At 38.3% G+C, this 26,803-nt stretch overlaps 1 protein-coding gene across 1 annotated transcript in view; it reads right to left on the bottom strand.

The window, feature by feature from the left end:
* DNAH6 (dynein axonemal heavy chain 6) overlaps positions 1-13,526 on the bottom strand; it is a 291,757-nt gene extending 278,231 nt beyond the window's left edge. The window contains 2 exon segments of the mRNA XM_030837528.2: positions 11,979-12,211; positions 13,452-13,526. Of these exon segments, the coding sequence (XP_030693388.2) occupies positions 11,979-12,203 (225 nt within the window). The 5' untranslated portion in view covers positions 12,204-12,211; positions 13,452-13,526.
* Between the last annotated feature and the right edge of the window lie 13,277 nt (positions 13,527-26,803).

Genomic DNA, 26,803 nt, shown 5'->3' on the forward strand with positions numbered 1-26,803 from the left:
CAAAAACTATTAGTGCTAATAAATGAATTCAGCAAGGTAGAAGGATACAAGATTAACATATAGAAATCTGTTGCATTTCTTTACACTAATAATGAAATATCAGAAACAGAAAGTAAGAAAACAATCCTGTTTAAAACTGCATCAAAAAAATAAAATCCCTAGGAATAAACTTAACTAAGGAGGTGAAAGACCTATATACTAAAAACTATAAAACATTCATAAAGGAAATGGAAAGATATCCCATGCTCTTGGATTGGAAGAATTAATATTGTTAAAATGGCCATACTACCCAAAACAATCTACAGACTTAATGTGATCCCTATCAAAATACCCATGACATTTTTCACAGAACTAGAACAAATAATCATAAAATTTATATGGAAACACAAAAGACTGAGAATTGCCAAAGCAATCCTGAGGAGAAAGAACAAATCTGGAGACAACACCCTTCCAGACTTCAGACAATATTACAAAGCTACAGTATAAAAAACAATGTGGCACTGGCACAAAAACAGACATATAGATCAATGGAAAAGAATAGAGAGCCCAGAAATAAACCTACCAAATAAACCTATGGTCAATTAATCTATGACAAAGGAGGCAAGAATATACAATGAAGAAAAGACAGTCTCTTCAACAAACAGTGTTGGGAAAGCTGGACAGCTACATGTAAATCAATGAAATTAGAACACTCCCTCACACTATATACAAAAATAAACTTGAAATGGTTTAAATACCTAAATATAAGACATGATACCATAAAACACCTAGGAGAGAACATAGGCAAAACATTCTCTGACATAAATCTTAGCAATGTTTTCTTAGATTAGTCTCACAAGGCAAAATGAATAAAAGCAAAAATAAACAAATTGGACCTAATCAAACTTAAAAGCTTTTGCACAGCAAAGGAAACCATAAACAAAATGAAAAAAACAACCTATGGAATAGGAGAAAATATTTGCAAATAATATCCAAAATATACAAACAGCTCATAAAGCTTAATATTGAAAAACCAAACAACCAAATCAAAACATGGGCAGAAGACCTAAATAGACACTTCTCCAAAGAAGACATACAGATGGCCAACAGGCATATGAAAAGATGCTCAACATCACTAATTATTAGAGAAATGCTTATCAAAACCACAATAAGGTATCACCTCACACCAGTAAGAATGGCTATCATCGAAAAGCCTACAACTACATGAGTAGCTGTACTCATGGTTATTATTTATTAAAGAAAAAGGGGGAAACAATTAAAATTAACAAAGGGAAAAGGTGTATGGCACAAAGTCTGGGGGAAACCAAGCAACTTTTCATGGGCACTCTTCCAGTGGAATCCATAATTGTATAGGCTTATATCTGGACTCTATTGTGTTCCATCAGTCTATTTGTCTATCTTGACACCAATACTACAATGTCTTAATTATTGTAGTTTAATAGTAAGTACTGAAATCAGGAGCATTAGACTTTAAACTTTGATCTTCTCTTTCAAAGTTGTTTTGGTTGTTCTAAGTCCTTTGCATTTTTCTATGAATTTTAGAATCAGCTTGTCAATTTCTACCAAAAAGGAGAAATACTGCTGGGACTTTGATTGGAATTGCATTAAATTTATAGATCAATTTGAGGAGGACTGACATCTTGAAAATATTGAGTCTTCTAAACTACAAACACAGTATCATTCTTCATTTAGAGCTTCTTTAATTTCTCTATTTTGTAGTATTCATTCTTCAGGCCTTGCACATTCTCATTAGATTTACCCTCAATTCATACTTTTGTTGCTATTGTAAATAGTATTTTTATTTAATTTCAATTTCAAATTGCTCATACATAGACGTGCAACTAGTTTTTTATACTATCTTGTATTCTGTATCCTTGCTAACCTCATTATCAGTTCTAGTAACTTTTTCATAGCTTTCACTGGATTTTCCAAATAGATGATCATGTTCTTTGTGAAGGAAAATTTTTACTTCTTCCTTTCTAATCTGGGTTCCTTTTATCTCTTTTCCTTACCTTACTGCAATGGCTACCACCTCTAATACATTGTTAAACAGAAATGCTGGGAGCAGACATCCTTATTTGTTCATAATTTTTCACCATTAAGTCTGAGGTTAGGTGTAGGTTGTTCATGGATGACCCTTACTCACTTGAGGAAGGTCTCTTCTACTCCTAATTTGCTGAGAGTTTTATCAGGAATGGGTGGTGGATTTTGTCAAAGGATTTATCTACATCTATTGATATAATCATATGTCTTTTTTTTCAGTGGGGTAATATGGTGAATTACAGTGATTGCTTTTTAAATGGTTAATTCCCTACATTCCTGAGATAAATCCCACTGGCAATGATATAGTATATAGTTGGGTTCAAATTCCCGAAATTTTGTTTATAGTTTTTTTAAAATAACAATATTAACTACCATTTATTGAGCTTCTTCTATGTGACAAAACTTTAACACCCATTAATCTTTACAGCAAATGTGTTAGAAGAGTACTATTATTTGAATATTATTTTATTTTTTATTGAGACATAATTGATATATAACATTACATTAGTCTGTGTACAACATATGTATATGTTGCAAAATGATCACCATAATAAATCTAGTTAACATGCATCATCACACATAGTTACACTTTTTTTCTTCTTCTTTTTTTTTTTTTTTTGCAGTACGCAGGCCTCTCACTGTTGTGGCCTCTCCCGTTGCGGAGCACAGGCTCTGGACGCGCAGGCTCAGTGGCCATGGCTCATGGGCCAAGCCGCTCCGCGGCATGTGGGATCTTCCCTGACCAGGGCACAAACCCGTGTCCCCTGCATCAGCAGGGGGACTCTCAACCACTGCGCCACCAGGGAAGCCCCACTTTTTTTCTTATAATAAGAATTTTTAAGATATTCTCTCTTAGCAACCTTAAAATATACAATAGAGTATTATTAACTATAGTCAGCATGCTGTACATTATATCCCCAGGACGTCATTTATTTTATAACTTGAAGTTTGTACTTTTTGACCCCCTTCACTCATTTCATCCACCCCACCCCCTCAACCCGTTCTCTGGCAAACACCTATCTGTTCTCTGATTCTATGAGTTCAGTTTTCATTTTCTTTAGATTCCACATGTGAGATCATACAGTATTCGTCTTTCTTTGTCTGACTTATTTCACCTAGCATAATGCCTTCAAGGTCCATCCATGTTGTTGCAAATGGCAAGATTTCCTTCTTTTTATGGCTGAATAATACTCTATTGTGTGTATATATACTACATTTTCTTTATCTGTTTTTACACTGATGGACACATAGGTTGCTTCCATGTCTTGGGTATTGTAAATAATGCTGTAATGAATATGGGGTGCAATTATACGTATCTATAAGTATCTTTTTGAGCTAGTATTTTTATTTCTTTCAGATAAATGCCCAGAAGTATGACTGCTGGATCACATTTTTAATTTTTTCAGGAAACTTCATATTGTTTTCCATAGTGACTGCACCAATTTATATACATTCCTATCAACAGTACACAAGGATTCCCTTTTCTCCACATCCTTGCAAACATTTCCTATTTCTTGTCTTTTTGATAATAGCCTTTCTAACAGGTGTGAGGCGATACCTCATTGTGGTTATGATTCACATTTCCCTGATGATCAGTGAGGTTGAGCACATTTTCATGAATCTGTCGGCCATCTGTATGTCTTCTTTGGAAAAACGTCTATTCAGGTCCTCTGCCCATCTTTAAATTTTTTTTTGTTTTTAAACATCCTTGCTTTCCTTTTTTTTTAAAAAAAATTTATTTATTTACTTTTGGCTGTGTTGGGTCTTTGTTTCTGTGTGTGGGCTTTCTCTAGTTGCGGTGAGTGGGGGCCACTCTTCATCGCGGTGCGTGGGTCTCTCACTGTCGCGGCCTCTCTTGCTGCGGAGCACAGGCTCCAGATGCGCAGGCTCAGTAGTTGTGGCTCATGGGCCCAGTTGCTCCGTGGCATGTGGGATCTTCCCAGACCAGGGCTCGAACCCGTGTCCCCTGCATTGGCAGGCAGATTCTCAACCACTGCGCCACCAGGGAAGCCCCATCTTTAAAATTTGATTGTTTTATGAGTTGTATGAGTTCCTTATATATTTTGGATTATAACCTCATATCCGATATATGATTTGCAAATAGTTTCTTCCAGAGGTTGTCTTTTCATTTTGTTGAAGGTTTACTTTGTTGTGCAGAAGCCTTTTAGTTTTATGTAGTCCCGCTTGTTTATTTTGCTTTTGTTACCTTTGCTTTTGTAGTTTTTAATAAATTTAAAAATTTTTTATTGAAGTATAGTTAATTTACAATATTGTGTTAGATTCAGGCATACATCACAGTGATTCAGTTATACATTGAGCATAGTTCTCTGTGCTATATGGTCCTTGTTGGTTATCTACCTTATATATAGTCGTGTGTACATGTTAATACCAACCTCTCAATTTAGCCCTCCCCCGACCACTACCACCCCCTTTCCCCTTTGGTAACCATGAATTTGTTTTATGTCTGTGAGTCTCTTTCTCTTTTGGAAATAAGTTCATTTGTGTGTGTGTATATATATATATATATAGAGAGAGAGAGAGAGAGAGAGAGAGAGACAGAGAGAGAGAGAGAGAGAGAGGGAGAGAGACAGAGACAGAGAGACAGAGAGAGAGTGAGAGTCCACATATAAGGCATATTATATGATATTCATCTTTGGCTTATTTCACTTAGTGTGATAATCTCTAGGTCCATCCATGTTGCTGCAAATGGCATTATTTCATTCTTTTTTATGGCTGAGTAATATACCATTGTATATATGTACCACATCTTCTTTATCCATTCATCTGTTGATGGACATTTAGGTAGATTCCATGTCTTGGCTATTGTAAATAGTGCTGCAATGAACACTGGGATGCATGTATTTTTTCGAATTATGGTTTTCTCCAGATATATGCCCAGGAGTGGGGCTGCAGGATCATATGGTAGCTTTATTTTTAGTTTTTTAAGAAACCTCCATACTGTTCTCCATAGGAGTTGTACCAATTTACATTACCAGCACCATTTATTGAAGAGACTCTTTTTCCTCTATTGTATAGTCTTGCCTCCTTTGTTGTAGGTTAATTGACCATAGGTGTATGGGTTTAGTTCTGTGAAAAATGCCATTGGTGATTGGATAGGGATTGCATTAAATCTGTAGATTGCATTGGGTAGTGTAGTCATTTTGACAATATTGATTCTTCCCAAGAACACGGTATATCTTTCCATCTGTTTATGTCATCTTTGATTTCTTTCATCAGCATCTTATAGTTTTTGGAGTACCGGTCTTTTGCTTCCTTTGGTAGGTTTATTCCTAGGTATTTTATTATTTTTGATGTGATGGTAAATGGGATTGTTTCCTTAATTTCTCTTTCTGGTCTTTCATTGTTGGTATATATAAATGCAACAGATTTCTGTATATTAATTTTTGTTACCTTTGCTTTTGATGTCAAATCCAAAAAATCATTGCCAAGACTGATCTCAAGAAGCTTACAACCTATGTTTCCTTCTAGAAGTTTTATAGTTTCAGGTCTTCTGTTCCAATGTTTAATTCATTTTCAGTTAGCTTTTGTGTATGGTGTAAGTTAGTGGTCCAGTTTTGTTTTTCCATGTGACTGTTCAGTTTTCCCAATACCATTTACTGAAAAGACTGTCCTTTCTCCATTGTATATTCCTGGCTCCTTTGTCATAAATTAATTGACCATATATGTATGGATTTATTTCTGGAATCTTTATTTTGTTTCATTGATCTATGTGTCTGTTTTATGCCAACTCCATCCTGCTTTGATTACTATAGCTTTGCAATATAGTTTGAAATCAGGACAGATGATACCTCCCACTTTGTTCTTCTTTCTCAAAATTGCTTTGGCTATTCAAGATCTTTCATGGTTCCTTCTCAACATTGCTTTGGCTATTTGGGATCTTTTGTGGTTTCACACAATTTTAGGATTGTTTGTTCCACTCCTGTGAAAAATATCATTGGAATTCTTAGAGAGATTTCATTGAATCTGTAGATTGTTTTGGGTAGTATCAGCATTTTAGCAACATTAATTATTCCAATCCATGAGCACAGATTTTCTTTCCGTTTATGTCTTCCTTGATTTCTTTTGTCAACATCTTAGAGTTTTCAGTGTACAGGTATTTTCACCTCCTTGGTTATGTTTATTCCTAGGTATTTCCTGCTTTTTCATGCAACTGTAAATGGGATTGTTTTCTTAATTTCTCTTTCTGATAGTTCATTATTAGTGTATAGAAATGTAACAGATTTCTGTATTTTGACTTTGTTTTCTGCACATTTACTGAATTTATTTATGAGTTCCAATAGCTTTTTGGTGATCTCTTTAGGGTTCTCTATATGTAGTAACATGTAATTCACAAAGAGCAATAGTTTTACTTCTTCCTTTCCAATTTGGATGCCTTTTATCTCTTTTTCTTGCCTTTTATCTCTTTTTTCTTGTCTTATCCTAGTGCTGTGGCTAGGATTTTTTAATACTATGTTGAATGAAAGTGTTGAGAGTGGGCATTCTTGTCTTGTTCCTGATCTTAGAGGAAAAGCTTTCAGCTTTTCACTGTTGAGTATTATGTTAGTGATATACTAACATAATACTATGTTATATTTGGGTTTGTCATATATGGCCTTTATTATGTTGTTGTATGTCCCCTCTTAATCCACTTTGTTGAGAATTTTTATCATAAATGGATGTTGAATTTTATCAAAAGCTTTTTCTGCATCTATCGAGAGGACCATATGATTTTTATCCTTTTTTTGTCGATGTGGTGTATTGTGGGTATTGAACCATCCTTGCTTCCCTGGAACAAATCCCACTTGATCATGGTGTAAGCTCCTTTTAAGGTATTACTGAGTTCTGTTTGTTAATATTTTGTTGAGGATTTCTGCATCTATGTTTGTCAGGGATATTAGCCTGCAATTTTCTTTTCTTGTGGTATCCTTGTCTGGTTTTGGCTTCAGGGTAATGCTGGCCTTACTAAATGAATTTGGAGGAGTTCCCTCCTCTTCTGTTTTTTGGAAGAGTTTGAGAAGGATTGGTATTAATTCTTTAATGTTTGGTAAAATTCACCAGTGAAGCCATCTGGTCCTGGACTTTTGTTGGTTGGGAAGTTTTCGATGACTGATTCAATCTCCTTACTGTAATCAGTTTGTTCAAATTTTCTATTTCTTCATGATTCAATCTTGGTTGGTTGTACGTTGCTAGGAATGTAACCATTTCTTTTAGGTTGTCCAATTTATTGGCACATATTTGTTCATAGCAGTCTCTTATGATCCTTCATATTTTGTGGTATCAGTTGTAACATCTAAATTTTCATTTCTGATTTTATTTGAGTCCTCTTTCTTTTTTTTCCTTGGTAAGTCTAGCTAAAGTTTTGTCTATTTTGTTTATCTTTCAAAGAACCAGCTCTTAGTTTCATTGAATTTCATTGATCTTTTCTATTGTTCTTTCAGTGTCTATCTCCTTTATTTCCATTCTGATCTTTGTTATTTCCTTTTTTCTATTCATTTTTGGCTTTGATTGTTCTTCCATTTCTAGTTCCTTGAAGTGTAAAGTTAGATTGTTTATTTAAGGTATTTCTTGTTTCTTAATGTAGGCATTTATCCCTATGAAATTCCCTCTTAGAACCACTTTTGCTGCATCCCATAAGTGTTGATATGTTGTATTTCCATTTTCATTTGTCTTAAAGTATTTTTTAATTTGTCTTTTGGTTTCTTCTTTGACCCAATTTTCCTTGACCAAATTTGTGAATTTTCCAATTTTCTTCTTGTAATTGATTTCTAGTTTCATACTACTGTGGTCAGAAAAGATACTTGATATGATTTCAGTCTTCTTAAATTTATTAAGACTTGTGCTGTTGCCTAACATATAATCCATCCTGGAGAATGTTCCATGTGCACTTGAGAAGAAAGTGTATTCTGTTGCTTTTGCATGGAATTTCTATATACGTCTCTTAAGTCCACTAGTTCAAACTTGTCATTTAAGGGCAATGTTCCCTTATTGATTTTTTAGTCGGGATGATTTTTCCATTGATGAAAGAAGGGTGTTAAAGTCCCCTACTAATATTGTATTGCTGTCTCTTGGTCCCTTTAGATCTGTATTTGCTTTATATATTTAGGTGCCCCTATATTGGGTGCATATTTACAAACATTATATCCTCTTGTTGGATTGACCCCTATATCATTATATAATGATCTTGTCTCTTATTACAGTCTTTGTCTTAAAGTCTATTTGTCTGATATAAGTATAGCTACCCCAGCTTTCGTTTGGTTTTATTTGCATGGAATACCTTTTTCATCCCTTCACTTTCAATCTGTTTGTACCCTTACATCTCTAGTGAGTCTCTTGTAGGCAGCATGTAGATGCCTATAAGAGATTTAAAATAGAAGGGTCTATTTAAAAAAATCTAATCAGCTAGTCTGTGTCTTTTGATTGGAGAATTTAGTCTATTTACATTTAAAGTAATTATTGATATGTATGTACTTATTGCCATTTTGTAAATTATGTTCTGGCTATTTTATGATTCTTTTGCTCCTTTTTTCTTCTCTTGCTCTCTTCCTTTTAGATTTGATAATATTCTTCAGTAGTTCAGTAGCTTAGATTCTTTTCTCTTTATCTTCTGTGTATCTACTATAGGTTTTTGCTTTATAGTTACCATGAGACTCACTTAAAAAAACTTATATTTGTAATGATTTAAGTTGATAATAACTTAAACTTGAATGCATTCTAAAGCTCTCCATTTTATCCCCCCTACATATTTTATGTTTTTGATGTTATAATTTACATCTTTTTATCTTGTGTATTCATAAAAAAATTATGTAAAAATATGTATTTTTGTGTGTGTATTTATCCATTTATATAAAATTAAGCATGGAGAAAAGTAAGAAAGGATGTACATCAGATTGTTGTTAATGACAGATACTATAGAAATGGGGGTCAGAGATTGGAGAATTGAAGGTAAGGAAAAATGTAAAAGAAGAAGAGTGGGAGAGGGAAAGAAAGAGGGAAGAGAAGAAGAGAGAGAGGAGAAGGAAGGTGGGGAGGTGGGCATAGGAGGAGGAGAAAAGAACAAAGAAGGGGAGGGGAGGAGAGGGGAAGGATGGCAATGATAAAAAGAACAAACATAATATTACTAACTCTGTCAGAACAAATCAAACTACATGTACCTATACACATGAAATTAGTCTCTTGAATACTAAGCTACTCTCTCCATGTGGTAGAAATTTATGTCATTTTCACTTTATTCCTTAGTATTTTTAATATTGCAGAACTACTATATTCATGTATTTGTTATATTGTTCCAGTCACCTACTACATAATAAAATGCTCCAAACTTTGTAACTTAAAACAGAACAACAACATTTATTTTGCTTAAAAATCTACCATGTAGGTAGAGCTCAGTGAGGACAGCTTGCCTCTGCTCCACTTGACATCAGCTGAGGCAGCTCAAGGGCTGGGGACTGTAATCTCTGAAGGCTTGTCCATTCACAGTCTGGCAGGTGATAAAGGCTATAGTCTGGGACTCATTCAGATGACATCTCCTCAGGGAGACCTTTGTAGTCACCCAATCTAAAGTAGCCTGCTGTTTGTCTTGACCACATTCCCTATATTATTTTCTTAACAGCACCTATCATTAGATGACGTTCTTCAGTTTAATTATTTAGGATTACTAGAATGTCAACAGGGATCTGTTCTCCCTTGTTCACTGTTGTATCCCCAGAGCATGACTCAGAGCCTGGCATGTAGTAGGCGTTGAATTCAATATACATAAATTTATCACACTGATGTCAAACGGAACTACTTTAATCATCAAGGGTTAATTATACACTTTTGCCACATGAAGGTAAACCCGTCAGAAAGAAACAAGTGTAAAAGGTTTAATACTAATTCCATGGGAAAAAAATAGTAGAGAGGCCCCCAAACTCCCCACAATGCATAGTGCAGGCACACTGCTCTCTGGAGAAGAGAGCAGCTGCAGGTAGTGCCATACCCACCTTGCAAATGGAAGTTCAGTGTCAACAACATCTGTTACTTTGCATTTTCTGTTAATCAGAATTGCAATTGGCTGTGTAGTTTTCTTTGCATTTAAGATGTTAATTTGTTTATCAAAAATTTTGAATTAATCCCCAGGTAAACCGTTTTTCACATAAAGTAACATTAAAATAAAAATAACAAATGAGCACTATGGACCTTCAAGAATGTTTTCCTCCAGCATGAATCAGTACCTAAATTTGAGAAGCAATGGAATAAGGGTTAACGTCCATAATATATATGTATATATATGTTTTTATTATTTATTTTTTTTAATTAAAATATAGTTGATTTACAATATCATGTTAATTTCAGGTATACAGCACAGTGATTCAGTTACACATATATACATTATATATATATGTTTTTAAAAACCTCAGAAACTGATAGGAAAAAAGCAAACAATCTAATTTTAAAGTAGACAGTGATTATGAACAGAATCCACGAAATGTTACATACATGCCAATGAATGAATGAAAATACAATTAACTTCATTAATAAGATGTGATGCCATTTTAACTTATCAGTCTAGCAAAAATAAGAGAACTGATAGCGTCAGTTTTGGCAAAGATGTAGGTAAGCAGGACCTCTTATACATCGTAGGTGCAAAGGTAAACCTTTCAGCACAATTGGGCAATAGTTTTCAAAATTAAAATGTACATATTCTATGACCTACAAAATGCCACTTCTGAAAATCCATTTTTATCTGTACAAAGGCAGTCATTCAATGCAGCATTATCTGCAATAGCAAAATAATAACAACAACAAAATGAAAAGGAAATAACCAGAACTCCTTTTAGGAGAACAATTAATGGGTACTCTATCATGGCACATCCATGCAACAAAACACAGTGCAGCTGTTAGAAAAGATACCTCTGGGGCTTCCCTGGTGGCGTAGTGGTTGAGAATCTGCCTGCCAATGCAGGGGACACGGGTTCAAGCCCTGGTCTGGGAGGATCCCAAATGCAGCGGAGCAACTGGGCCCATGAGCCACAACTACTGAGCCTGCGCGCCTGGAGCCTGCGCTCCACAACAAGAGAGGCCGCGACAGTGAGAGGCCCGCGCACCGCGATGAAGAGTGGCCCCCACTTGCCACAACTAGAGAAAGCCCTCGCACAGAAATGAAGACCCAACACAGCAAAAATAAATAAATTAATTAATAAACTTCTATCCCCAACATCTTCTATTAAAAAAAAAAAAAGAAGATACCTCTGTATGCACAAATTGGAAAGACTTCCATATGTTTTAGTGAAATCAGTACTTTGAAGATCAGTATGTACTGTATAATCTTTCTTTAAAGCTATATGTTTATACACAAACACATACATATATATATATACACATATATATTTGAATAAACATATAAAACAGCCTGAAAGGCAACCACTAACAACAGGAGTTAACATCTGAAAGTCCGAGTGAGGACTTTCACTTTTCACTTTTTTATGCACTTTCACTGGTCTTTTACATGGATATATAATTATCCAAGGGCATAAATGGATTCTTAAAACTATTTTCAGACATGTACAAAATTTTTCAGGACACTAGGCATTCACTTTAAAAATAATAAAATTATGTAATTATATATATTACTCTTACTGAAGTTCCTAGTATCAAACGGTACCCCAGTACCTAAAAGAGCCTTACAGCCTACATAGTTAAGTATCCGTATTGTACATAATGCTAGAGAAAATTTATCTGCTAGAAAACTTTGTTCACCACTGCATCCCACCACCTCAAACAGTATTTAGAGCTCAATAATTTTGAATAAATAAGTGTGTTTACAATTTCATAAATGAGTCTTAACTTTCAGGTTTTCTTTCCTTCTTTGTTAATTAAGAGTCTAGAAATTACTTCCATCCCCCAAAGCAACATCCTCTGTAGCCAAAAGTGGCTAAAATGCTGGTTTTCAAACTTACCAGAGGCTCTAGTTTTATAGGCTGCTGTCGTTTTCTTGTCTTCTCCTGAGCTTTTGTAGTGTGCTTAAATGTCAGGAATTGTGTATCACCTTCATTTTCTGTGGGTGTTACAAAACTCAGTCTTCCCTTTGCTTTTATACTGTTCAGTCTTGTAATCGCAGGGTTTTCCATCAGCTCTCCAATACTTTCCAGGTCCAACTCATTGTCTGAGGCACGAAAAGCCATCTTCACTCCTGGAGAGGGTTTAGGGTCAAGAAAAGAAAAATGAAAAGTAGAGCAAAAGGATTGGGGAAGTAGGGCTAAGTGGAGGGGTTTTAAGAACCACGGAGAGCTGAATTTGCTTATCCCCAAAGAAAACCTATCAAAGTTACCCCATTCTTCCCAAACTGAGGACCTAAACCAGAGGAATGAAAATTCGGAACTATGCCTGGCCTTCTAGAAGCCCCGTAGCTGGGGTGGGACCCAGGAATTTGCATTTCTAATAACTTCCTGGGTGATGCTGTTGCTGCCTCTGATTTGGGGACCACAATGGTCCAGATTTGGAAGGATGAAGAGAAATGCCATTATACTGAGATCGTTTCTCACACCTGAGTATGCAAAATATCTCCGGGGGTGGGGGTAGTGTTCAAAATGCAGGTAATTCTAATGCAGGTAATCTGAGATATATAGCCTAGGTACTCACAGAGAAACCAAATAAAGGGAAAAAAGAGTTGAAGGCTAAAGCATAAAACAGCGCTTCTGGAGATTTTATGTGGATGAGAATCACTTGAAGAGCTTGTGAAAAGGCAGATTCTGATTCATAAGCAAGGTCCCAGAACACTAGAACTATGAGCCTTTTGTAGCGGTCTTGTACCCTCACCACCACTCACACTCCGGTCCCACCAGATGGGTGGAAATACTTTCCTTAAAAACAGTATTACAACACACGAGGTCTTGAACCAGGTGTCAGCAGGCCCAGGTTTTAGTCTAGATCAGCACTGGCCAACCAAAATATAATGCAAATCTCCTATGCAATTTAAAATTTTCAAGTAACCACATTCAAAAACAAAAAAAGAAATTAATTTAATAATGTTCTTTATTTAACATGTACAAAATATTATCATTTCAACATGTAATCAATATAAAACTTATTAATATGATAGTTTCTTTTTTGTTACTACGTCTTCAAAGTATTTCACCTTTAGGGCACATCTCAATTCAGACTAGCCCCCTGTGGCTAGTGGTTACCATACTGACTAGCAGAGGTCCAGACGTGACCACTCCGTGTGTGACCTTGGACAAGTCTCTTGATAGCTCTGTTCCTCGGTTTCCAGCCCTCTAAATTGCTAGGTAGGTAGTAGGTATCACTAAAATGCCTTTCCATTGGCCTTCTCTGCCTCTCTGCCTCTCTGAGCCTTTCCTTATGTGCTCCAAAAGCATGATAAGTCTCCCGCCTCGGAGTTCAGCCCCACAGCTCGATTCCTCAGGACTCACCAAGTCAGACTAGACCAGCAGCCGCCTCAGACGGTCTCCTGAGACAGAGAAAAAGCAGGGTCTAGTAGAAAGTTGTCTCTAAGCCGAGAATGTTTCCCGTTGCCTAGCAGCCACCAGGCCTCCACTGAGGCTCACTGCGCCTGTGCGCGACCTGTCGCCACGGCAACCCCTCAGCCAACTGCAGCTCTGGGTCCAGGACTGTGCCGGGCAGTCGAGCCAATGACTGTCTCTGGAAATTTCCTTACGTCACTGATTGATGGAGAGCTCGCACTAGCCCTGACGGCTTCTCCGTGCTGGGAAGTGTTCCCGGGCTGGGCTGGAAGGCGAGGCAGCCAAAGGAGTTGGTTACTTATGTTTGTTCCTTCGCTTATCAACCGCCCACGCTCACTGCACCTCCCTCCTCCTCCAGGAATCTTTTCTGTTGCCCCTCGAGAGGCTTGAGGCTGCCTTGGCATTCGCTTTAATCTAACTTGCTGTGGTTGGAAGAATCAAGTGCCTGCGTAGACAGTTCACGTCCCGCTCTCCAAGGGAGCGACCGTCCTGCGTCTCTGCCCCACCCACCGACCTCCTCCCGGGAGTGTCCTAAGGCGCTAGGAATGCGGGCTCTTCTTCCCCTCAAACCTCACCGAGTCCTTTTCTGCTGATGTTCTTTTCCGCCTGGAAGGTGACTTAGTGTCAGGCAAAGCACGAGCCCATATTAATTGGTCCCTGCACCGTATTCACCAAAGCAGACCCTGGATCTTGTTTGGCATTTAGACCCACCGGATTAAGTCTCCAAAGACTGCTGCTAATGCTGTATGGAAGCGACCCCACCGATGCCCCGTGCAGGTTGCTTACTGAAGTTACCTTACCCCGGTTAGTGATCAGGGGAAGCAGCCTTTTACCTGCCTCGGGGAAATGTTACACCACATGGCAGAGACTTGGTTTTCAACCGCCCCTCCAAAATGACATAATCACCGCTGAAACATTATTATATTTTGTCCTTTTTGGTACCCCCCCTTAAAAAAAAACACCTTGATATTTGTTTCTTGCCTTGAAAGCAAAGTCCTCTATGAGGTGCTTTACATATCATACTCACAACCTGCATTTTCTCAGTCTTAAGATACTCAGGTATGTATTTTCCATGCAGGCATGACACCACCTACAAAGGAGAGACTCATATAATAATAGAGCTGGAATGGAGAAAACAGATCACTCAATCCAATTACTCCCCCATTTCATTTTTTTTTAAAGATTGATTGACTGATTGATTGATTTTGGCTGTGACGGGTCTTAGTTGCAGCATGTGGGACCTTCGTTGTGGCATGCGGGACCCTTAGTTGCAGCATGCGGATTTCTTAGTTGTGGCATGCATGCGGGATCTAGTTCCTCGACCAGGGATCTAATCCCGGCCCCCTGCGTTGGGAGTGTGGAGTCTGACCCACTGGATCACCAGGGAAGTCACCCTCATTTTGGTAATAAGAGAACTGAGACCCAGAGAGAAAGTAAATAATTTACTCCAGGTCAGGCACCTAGTCCTGGCAGAGGTAAAACTGGAATACAGATCTCCTAATCCTTAATCAGGAACCGCAAACAGCAATGGAGTAACTTCAGTTTAGAAACAATTCAGATAAACTTCAAATGTAGACATAATAAATACTAATTCCCCAGAGATGCAAGGTACACACAGGTAATCAATCAGAGCCAATAAAATATAAACTAGTAATGAAAAAAAAATCAAAACAACCCAGTATACATAAAAGCATATTATAATAATATGCAGTGTTAGACACACACCTCAAAATAGACTTCATTTTGGATGTGCAATGAATATTTTAATCTGTTGCTTTCAAAGTTTATGTGGGGGAGACATAATTTATTGCTCCTCAGTTCAAGAATTTCTTTGTTAGTCGATGAAGGTGATTGTATTCTAACGTTACCTTATGCAGCTAAGAGCATTCATTCCAAGAGCCAAGAAGGGTGCAGGATAGAAGACACGGACACATAGAGTTTTATGAAGGTATCGCTATATTGAACACTACTTACCAAATCTCTCCAAACTTATTTTTTTAATGTGGCAAGATGTCATATTCATTATCAAACAAGAGCTTTGTTTATTGCCTATTGATTGTTTCAGAGCTCTTATAAATAGCAATAATTGTTACTATTTATTGGGTGCTCCTTATGTACCAGGTACTGTGCTATATGTTTTGCATTTATTATCTCAAATACTTCCAGCAAACCTAAAATTCCCATTTCATAGCTAAAGAACTAGGCTACGAAAGGTTTACGAGAACTAGATTAAGAAAACAGTAATACTAAGTAAAAATGGTTAAAACTTAGTGAACATGAAGTTAAGATTTATATGCCGGATCCTTTGTGAAGTTTTCTTCACCATTATACTATTCATTGCAACAGCTTCATATTATTTTAGAGGTATTATTGTACCTACTCCACCACTAAGGAAATTGAGGCTTAAAGAGGTTATGTAATTTACCCAAGATCAGTCCAGAAGTGGCAAATGGCAGAGCTAAGATACAAATTGAGATCCATCAACTTTATTTTTTTTAATTAATTAATTAATTTATTTTTGGCTGTATTGCTGCGCATGGGCTTTCTTTAGTTGCGGAGAGCCGGGCTACTCTTCATTGCGGTGCGCGGGCTTCTCATTGTAGTGGCTTCTCTAGTTGCAGAGCATGGGCACTAGGGTGTGCGGAGGCTCAGTAGTTGTGGCACATGGGCTTAGCTACTCCGTGGCATGTGGGATCTTCCTGGACCGGGGCTAGAACCTGTGTCTCCTGCATTGGAAGGCAGATTCTTAACCACTGCGCCACCAGGGAAGCCCTGAGATCCATCAACTTTAATAGTTAAAATTCCATAATATTAATCATGGAATTCTGCTACTGGATGTACGGTGGACTATATTCTGAAAAATTCCTGAAGCGAAACACCTATATGTTTGGATAAACTCCAAGGCACATTATTTTAACTGTATTGCTGAACTCACAGGAATTAAGAGAATCATAACAATATAGCACTGTTGATGGGAATGTAAATTGGTGCAGCCGCCATGAAAAATAGTATAGACATTCCTCAAAAAATTGAGAATAAAAATACCATATGATCCAGCTATTCCACTTCTGGTTATTTATCCAAAGAATACAAAAACACTTATTAGAAAAAAATATATGCACCCTTATGTTCATCACAGCATTGTTTACAATAGCCCAAATATGGAAACATCCTAAGTGCCCATCAATAGATGAATGGATAAAGAAGATGTGGTATTTATGCACAATGGAATATTACTCAGCCATATAAAATATAAAATATAAAATCTTTGAGACAACATGGATGGATCTTGAGGGTACTATGCTAAATGAAATGACAGAAAAAGACAAATACCATATTATTTCACTCATATATTTCCATATATAGTAATAATAGTAGTAATAATAATAATAATAATAGTAATAATAAATGAACAAACCTAACCAAACAAAACCAAAAAGATAGATACAGAGAACAGAGAAGCGATTTTCAGAGGGGACTGGAGATGGTGGGGAGGAGGAAATGGGGGTTAACTCTATGGTGATGGGTGGAAACTAAACTTCTGGTGGTGAGCATGCTGTAGTGTATACAGAAGTTGGAATATAATGTTATACACATGAAATTTCTATGTCATAAACCAATGTTATTGCAATAAATTTAAAAAATGTATACATAAAATGGGTGTAGCTAATTGTATTTAAGTTATACTTTAGTAAAGTTTATCCAAGAAATAATAAAATTGTCTTTATGCACAAACATTTTTTTTAAAGTAACAATCGTACTCCTAGAATTATACTTCAAAATCACGTGAGGCTTTTCTAAACATACAGATTTCTAGGCTCATGTCAGACCTGGTAAATAAGAATCTTTGGAATTGGCATTTAGGCAAATATCTGCTTAAAAATTTCTATAGATGAATCAAATGAACATCTCTGGTTAAGGGCAGGTGAAAATATATGAAGATTAAAAGATGTTAGATTAAGTAGGTCATAAAACAGTTTGCATAACAAAACACAAGTGTATGTAAACTCAGCAAACTCTATGGAAGAAAAACATAAGCGTTTATGAGATTCATGCGTATTTTATGTTATATCCTTTGCTTTTCTGTATATTTAAAAATAAAAGCCATATACCACTTTTGTATTGAGAAAAGTGAGTTATTTTTAAATTAGCACAAGAAAATATATAAGAGCATAAAATAGAGAGGCCATGAACTTGGTGGAGGCCAGGGTGAAGGGATCAGGAACACGGGTGGAGGATTTAGCCTTCAGTGTAAAGAAGAGCCACCCTGTTCCGTGTGGAGGGAAGGAAGGACGAAGTGGATTAGGTAAATGGGTAGACTTGGACCAGATTTCTTCTTTCTTCTCTGTGAAGCAGTAGGTAAGGTCAGCTGCTCCTAAGGATGGAGGTGCTCAGGCTCCATATAATTTATACTGGGGTGGGGGGGTAACTCATCTTTAGGCTTGACTGTTCACAGTTTAATTTCAGGGTCTGTGAACTGCTTAAAATTGTATTCATGTTTGTGGGTGTACATTTGTCTATAGCTGTTAAATTCTCAAAGGAGCCTGTGACCAATCACCCCTCAGAGTTGGGAATTATACCTGGTCTGCAAGTGTTCTGGCCTTAAGTATAGGTCACATAGCTCAACTTTCTGGGGTGAGAGTGGTGGTGGTGGATGTGGTTGTGGTATCATGTTTTGTTGCTCTATCACCGCCTTGTGGTCAAATGAATGTACAGCCAAAGGAGGTTTTGAGTCACATATGTTGAATCAGGGCAATAGCTTCTCATCTCAGCTATTTGGAGGGGGCGTGGGACATTCTATGGTCTAATGTCCTACACATTATGAGATTTAATGATGATTACAAAGTTTTCCTCAAAAATGTTGAATCGATGTTAATTATTCATGAATGAGATGACCTGCCCAAGCCCAGATAATTTTATTCCAATTAAAGGTCTTTGCAGAAGTGATCTCTGATCCAGTGTTGAATGTTTTGAAAGACCATAGAGCAGTGCTCCTTAAACTTAACTTTGTGTTAGGGGTAACTTAGAGAGTTTTGAAAACCCTGACACCCAGACCACACACCATGCTAATTAAACTAAGAGTGAGAGACCCAGACATCAGGGTTTTTTCTAGCGTCCCCTTCCCCAGGTGATTCCAATGTCCAACCAAGTCCAAGGGCCTCAGCCACAGGGTCCTGCTATTCAAGATGTGCTGTATAAGCCAGCAGCATTAGCATTCCCTGGGAGCCTGTTAGACTGCAGAATATCAGATCCTGCCCCAGACCTCCTGAATCAGTCTGCATTTTAATAATTCTCAGGTGGCTCATTGCATATTAAATTTAAGAAATGCTATTAAAGAGAACAGAATGGGTGTCCAGTAGGTCTGCTGGATACACAAGGCAGGAATGGTGCTCAAAAGGTAGTCTTCTCATGTTTGATCACCGCCAGTTACAGGAAATGTGTGACTTCTATGCCACTGCTGGACAGTTCTAATTGTCAGAAAGTTCTTTTTTTGGTAGATGTCAAAATCTACTTTCTTGTCAGTTCTGCAAATTGCCCCCATGATCTCTTTTTAAATATTTGAAGGCAGAAATGTCTTTCCCTTAATCTTCCTTCTTTGAATCCCTCCCTCCCGACATTCCAGTTTCTTTAGTCTATGTATGATAGTTTTGCAGAACTCCTACTAATTCTACGCTAAAATGGCTCTCAGAACTGAAGGTGAGAGTCTAGATGTGGTGTGATGCAATGAGAATAGTAGGAAAATGACTTTCCTTTATTTAGAAATTCTACTAAAGACTCCTTTTTCTTCCTGAAAATATTAGTCAGGATCTCTGTCAAATGCTACATTGTAAAGAACCTGTATCCAGTAAACAAATCAACACTGATGGTCTCAGAGCCTCAGGTCATTCACATGTGACCACTGATGGTCCCCTGAGCTCAGAGAGACCATGGGAACTTCCATTCTATAGCTGATTGGGTTTGTGCCTAGTGTCTAAAGTGGGGGAGAGGGGGAAGTCTTGTGGGACTGAACCCTTAAACTGTGGGATCTGACACAATCTCCAGGTAAATCCTTGTCAGAATTGAGTTGAATTGTAGTCACTTTGCTGGTGTCTGAGAATTTCGTGTTGGGATGAGAACCACCTTTCCCTCTGCCACAGGTTGGAACTGGGATCAGAATCTTAATAGCATAGAGTAGGAGTTAGTGAATACTATCCTATGGGTCAAATCCAGACTGCTGCCTGTTTTTTTAAATAAAGCTTTATTGGGATACAGCCATGACCATTTCTTTAGATATTTTCTATAGCTGTTTTTGCACTAAATAGAGTTGTGTAGTTTTGATAGAGACTATTCAACCCAGGATATTTACTATCTGGTCTTTAAGGAAAAAGTTTGCTGACTCCTGTGATAGTAAATATATATAATGTGGTAAATATAAAAAGTAGTCACTGACAGAGGGCCCTCAAATGGCCGAGAAGTAAGACGTGGAGATCACCTTCCTCCCCACAAATACATCAAAAATATATCTACATGTGGAACAACTCCTACAGAACACCTACTAAATGCTGGCAGAAGACCTCAGACTTCCCAAAAGGCAAGAAACTCCCCACGTAACTGGGTAGGGTAAAAGGAAAAAGCAGAGACAAAACATAGGGAAGGGACCTACACCTCTGGGAGGGAGCTGTGAAGGAGGAAAAGTTTCCACACACTAGGAAGACCCTTCACTGACAGAGACGGGGGAGGGGTGGGGGGAAAACTTTGGGGCCACGGAGGAGAGCACGGCAAGAGGGGTGCAGAGGGCAAAGTGGAGAGATTCCCGCACAGAGGATCGGTGCCAACCAGCACCCACCTGCCTGAGAGGCTTGTCTACTCAACTGTCGGGGAGGGTGGGGGCTGGGAGCTGAGGCTTCGGCTGGCTTCGGATGTCAGATCCCAGGGAGAGGACTGGGGTTGGCTGTGTGAACACAGCCTGAAGGGGGCTAGTGCACCACAGCTAGCCGGAAGCGGGTCCGGGAAAAAGTCTGGAACTGCCTAAGAGGCAAGAGAAAATTGTTTTGGGGTGCGCGAGGAGAGGGGATCCAGAGCACCACCTAAATGAGCTCCAGAAATGGGCACAAGCTGCAGCTATCAGCACAGACCCCAGAGACGGGCATGAGACGCTAAGGCCGCTGCTGCAGCCACCAAGAAGACTGTGTGCGAGCACAGGTAACTATCCACACCTCCCCACCCGCCTGTGCAGCCTGGCACTACTAGGGTCCCATGATCCAGGGACAACTTCCCTGGGACAACACACGGTGCACCTCAGGCTGTTGCAACGTCACACCAGCCTCTGCCACCACAGGCTTGCTCCACATCCCGTACCCGACCCACCCCTGAGCCTGAGTGAGCCAGAGCCCCCTAATCAGCTGCTACTTTAACCCCATCCTATCTGAGCAGGAACAGACGCCCTCAGGCGACCTACATGCAGAGGCGGTGCCAAATCCAAAGCTGAACCCCAGGAGCTGTGCGAACAAAGAAGAGAAAGGGAAATCTCTCCCAGCAGCCTCAGGAGCAGCAGATTAAATCTCCACAATCAACCTGATGTACCCTGCATCTTTGGAATACCTGAATAGACAACAAATCATCCCAAAACTGAGGCTGTGGATGGTGGGAGCAACAGTAGACTTGGGGTTTGCTCTATGTGACTGAATACTTTCTGATTCTTATGTGTATCTTAGTATACTTTTTAGTGCTTGTTATCATTGATGGACTTGTTTATTGGTTTGGTCGCTCTCTTCTTTTATTTTATTACTTTTAAATTATTTATTTTAATAATTTTTTATTTTAATAACTTTATTTTACTTTATTACTATTTTCTTTCTTTTCTCCCTTTTCTTCTGAACAGTGTGGCTGACAGGGTCTTTGTGCTCCAACTTGGTGTAAGGCCTGAGCCTCTGAGTTGGGAGAGCCGAGTTCAGGACACTGGACCGCCAGAGACCTCCTGGACCCATGTAATATCAAGCAGCAAGAGCTCTCCCAGAGATCTCCATGTCAATGCTAAGACCCAGCACCAATAAATGACCAGCAAGCTCCAGTGCTGGACATCCCATGCCAGACAACAAGCAAGATAGGAACACAACCCCACCCACAAGCAGAGAGGCTGCTTAAAATCATTTTAAGTTCACAGACACCAAAAAACACAACACTGGATGCAGTCCTGCCCACCAGAAAGACAAGATACAGCCTCATCCACCAGAACACAGGCACCAGTACCCTCCACCAGGAAGCCTACACAACCCACTGAACCAACCTTACCCAATGGGGGCACACACCAAAAACAATGGGAACTACGAACCTGCAGCCTGTGAAAAGGAGACCCCAAACACAGCAAGTTAGGCAAAATGAGAAGACAGAGAAATACACAGCCAAATAAGGAGCAAAGTAAAAACCCACGAGACCAAAAAAATGAAGAGGAAAGAGGCAGTCTACCTGAAAAATAATTCAGAGTAATGATAGTAAAGATGATCCAAAATCTTGGAAATAGAATGGAGAAAAAACAAGAAACGTTTAACAAGGACCTAGAAGAACGATAAAGAAAACAAACAGAGATGAACAACACAATAAATGAAATTTAAAATTCTCTAAAAGGGATCAATAGCAGAATAATTAAGGCAGAAGAACGGAAAAATGATCTGGAAGATAAAATAGTGGAAATAACTACTGTAGAGCAGAATAAAGAAAAAAGGATGAAAAGAATTGAGGAGAGTCTCAGAGACTTCTGGGACAACACTAAATGCATCAACATTCGAATTATAGGGGTCTCAGAAGAAGAAGAGAAAAAGAAAAGGAATGAGAAAATATTTGAAGAGATTATAGTTGAAAACTTCCCTAATATGGGAAAGAAAATAGTCAATCAAGTCCAGGAAGTGCAGAGAGTCCCATACAGGACAAATCCAAGGAGAAACACTTCAAGACACATATTAATCAAACTATCAAAAATTAAATACAAAGAAAAAATATTAAAAGCAGCAAGCAAAAAGCAACAAATAACATAAAAGGGAATGCCCATTAGGTTAACAGATGATCTTTCAGCAGAAAATCTGCAAGCCAGAAGGGAGTGGAAGGACATATTTAAAGTGATGAAAGGGAAAAACCTAAAAAGAAGATTACTCTACCCAGCAAGGATCTCATTCAGATTCGACGGAGAAATTAAAGTCTTTACAGACAGATGGAGAGATATACCATGTTCTTGGATTGGAAGAATCAACATTGTGAAAATGATTATACTACCCAAAGCGATCTACAGATTCAATGCTATCCCTATCAAACTACCAACGGAATTGTTCACAGACCTAGAACAAAACATTTCACAATTTGTATGGAAACACAAAAGACCATGAATAGCCAAATCAATCTTGAGAAAGAAAAGTGGAGCTGGAGGAATCAGGCTCCTTGACTTCAGACTATACTACAAAGCTACAGTAATCAGGACAGTATGGTACTGGCACAAAAACAGAAATATAGATCAATGGAACAGGATAGAAAGCCCAGAGATAAACCCACGCACATATGGTCACCTTATCTTTGATAAAGAGGAGAGAAAGACAGCTTCTTCAATAAGTGGTGCCTGGAAAACTGGACAGCTACAGATAAAAGGATGAAATTAGAACATTCACTAACACCATGCACAAAAATAAACTCAAAATAGATTTAAAACCTAAATGTAAGGCTAGACAGTAAAAAACTCTTAGAGGAAACATAGGGAGAACACTCTATGACATAAATCACAGCAAGATTCTTTTTGACCCACCTCCTAGAGAAATGGAAATAAAACCAAAAATACACAAATGGAACCTAAGGAAACTTAAAAGCTTTTGCACAGCAAAAGAAACCATAAAGACAAAAAGACAACCCTCAGTGGGAGAAAATATTTGCAAATGAAGCAACTGACAAAGGATTAATCTCCAAAATATCTCCAAGCAGCTCATGCAGCTCAATATCACAAAAACAACCCAATCCAAAAATGGGCAGAAGACCTAAATAGACATTTCTCCAAAGAAGATATACAGATTGCCAACAAACACATGAAAGAATGCTCAACATCACTAATTATTAGAGAAAGGCAAATCAAAACTACAATGAAGTATCACCTCACAGCAGTCAGAATGGCCATCATCAAAAAATCTACAAACAGTAAATGCTGGAGAGGGTGTGGAAGAAAGGGAACCCTCTTGCACTGTTGGTGGGAATATAAATTGACACAGCCACTATGGAGAACAGTACGGAGATTCCTCAAAAAACTAAAAATAGAACTACCATATGACCCAGCAATCCCACTACTGGGCATATACCCTGAGAAAACCATAATTCAAAAAGAGTCATGTACCACAATGTTCAATGCATTTCAATGTTCAATGTTCAATGTTCTATTTACAATAGCCAGGACATGGAAGCAACCTAAGTGTCCATCAACAGATGAATGGATAAAGAAGATGTGGCACATATATACAATGGAATATTAGCCATAAAAGAAAGAAAATTGAGTTATTTGTAGGGAGGTGGATGGACCTAGAGTCTGTCCTACAGAGTGAAGTAAGTCAGAAAGAGAAAAACAAACACCGTATGCTAACACATATATATGGAATAAAACAAAATGGTTTTGAAGAACCTAGGGGCAGGACAGGAATAAAGACGCAGATGTAGAGAATGGACTTGAGGACACGGGGAGGGGGAAGGGTAAGATGGGACGAAGTGAGAGAGTGGCATTGACATATATACATTACCAAATATAAAATAGATAGCTAGTGGGAAGCTGCTGCATCACACAGGGAAATCAGCTCAGTGTTTAGTGACCACCTAGAGGGGTGGGATAGGGAGGGTGGGAGGGAGATGCAAGAGGGAGGAGATATAGGGATATATGTATATGTATAGCCGATTCACTTTGTTATACAGCTGAAACGTACACATCATTGTAAAGTAATTATACTCTAATAAAGATGTAAAAAAAAATGTAGTCACCAAGTCAAGATAAATTAAAATTCTAACTTCAGTAGATTGTCTCCTAGGAAATTTCTTACTGCTGTCAATTTTTGCCTCTGTCGAGATTTTGTAGTCTATGTCATTATTTTTTGTTGTCTTAAGACATGTTGTAAATCAATAAACTAATACCAGAATGTAGAAATTGTTTTCAAATGGTAAGAAGATAGTGCCACACAGTGGACAACAGCAGGAAGTTCTGAAACTTACATTGCCCAAAGCACTGAGGTATTTGAATAAAAAGTGTTTGAATAGATTATTTCTGTAGACTCTTGGGCAAGTGTGGCATTTTTAATATGCCAAACTACTTTTATTCCTCCCTACAACCCTACAGAAGGGATTTTTTTTTAAGTTATAAACTGAGAGACATTAGGAGAATGGGAGAAGAGACAATAGCTATAAAAATGTGGATTCAGGAAGGCAGAAATATAAGTGGTAAGTGATTAAACAGACACAAAAAAGAGTCTAAGCAATGGTGGGGAAGGATAATATCCAACCTGATATACACTACAGAATCCCCAAAGACTCTGGTGTCAGTGGTATCAGACATCTCTTGAATAAGGGTTTAAATAAGGAGCATGGCTCTCTGTCCAAGAAGTGGTCAGGTCTTCACATCTGGTCCATCCTCCCCAATCGTAGTAGAAGACTGGAAACTTATACTCTGGTGTGAGTAAAACAGTCTCTAGACTGATGGATGCTAAGCGCATTTGAGGGTGGATCACCATACTGAAAACCGTGGGATGACCTGAATGTGTGCATAAAAGATTATGAGATCACCTAACCATCTTTCCCTACTTAGCTTCCAGAATAGTAGCATAGGGTGTCCTACCATCTCAATTTTCCTGGAACTGTAGGTGTTCCCAGGATGGAGACTTGCAGTTTTAAAACTGGGACAGTCTTGATCAAACGAGGATGAGTTAGTCGCCCTAGTCTCAAAACATTGGCAGTTAGACCCTTCTGTGCAGGAGACTGGGAGAATCTTCTCTGGGGAATCTGACCAGCCCAAGGGGAACAATCTGAATGTATGGATGACAGAGGTTCTAAAACTAAGTGGTCCAGCCAGATCAACCTTGTAGAGATTCTCATTGAAGAAGCTCCATCTGGGTGCGTGGAGGTTCCAGTAGAGTTTTTAGATCCTCTCTCTCAAAAATAAGCAGACAACTAAGAATTACTAGGCAATTCAAGGAAAGATTCACACGAAAGACAGATACTAAAACATTCAAACAGGATAAACAACTTGAGAGGTAAGAATGTGATTCAAGTTGGGATGATCAGAGACTTTCTTTTAGATTTCAAAAAGTGGATCTGGGAGGGAGAATCCTCTCTTCCTCACTAGTCATGGTGGTTTTAGAATGTATCTGGAGCTCCTGGAAGACCTGTCCTCTTCTGTAAAGGGAAGACCACAGCTGGCCACACAGAGATGCATTAATGGGAAATGGACTCAGTCTAGAGTCCCCATGGCTTTTCATGCCAAGATCCATTACCTCTAAAGCTATTTGTGTTTTCCAAAGTTTGGTTGTGTGAGCCAAAAAATGCCAACACTTTTTCAAAAAGGCATAAGTTTGAACAGATTTTTGTCATTTGAAATCAACTTGTCCTGGTATGCCTCATGAATGACATTGCCTCTTCTACATGTCTGCCTTTTAAATCCATACTCTATATCCAGAAAGTTTTTAAGTCAGCTTTTTCCCCTGTTTAAAATAGGGATTGCCCAACTCATGGAGGTAAAAATACATGAGATTTCAATGAGCATTGGGTGCTTTCAGCAGACCCAACACACACTAACTTTTCTTGGCCTCTCACAATGGCATCCTCCCCAAAATAAAATCTAGACGAATATGTCTGAAATACAAATATCTGGGCATAAAGCAAAGATGAAGAAAAGAAAGAAAAATCCTGTGCATTAACTAACAGCAGTAGCCTTCCAAGCAGTAGGGAGGAAAAAGACTGTATCCATTAGCGTTGTGTTCGATATCAAGTAACAGAACACCCAATTAACAGTGGCTTAATTAAACAGGGTTGTTGGTGTTTTTATGATTCTCTTGGCCTTTTCATTATGATGGCAATAGGGTTGTTGCAGTCCCAGCCATCATGTCATTCAAGCGAGAAATAAGGGAATAAGGACAAAGGATATATTTGCCTCTTTATAGCAGAAAAGCAAAAGCTCTCTCAGAAGCCTCTACAACAGATTAGATTTCTTCTTATGTCTCATTGGCCAGAATAGGGTCCAAAGGTTACATCTAGCTGAAAGGAAGGCTGAAGAGGTAGGGAACAGGATTGTCATAAATGACTAGGAACCATCATGATCC

Source organism: Globicephala melas, chromosome 12 (genome assembly GCF_963455315.2).
Source record: "Globicephala melas chromosome 12, mGloMel1.2, whole genome shotgun sequence".
NCBI lineage: Eukaryota > Metazoa > Chordata > Mammalia > Artiodactyla > Delphinidae > Globicephala > Globicephala melas.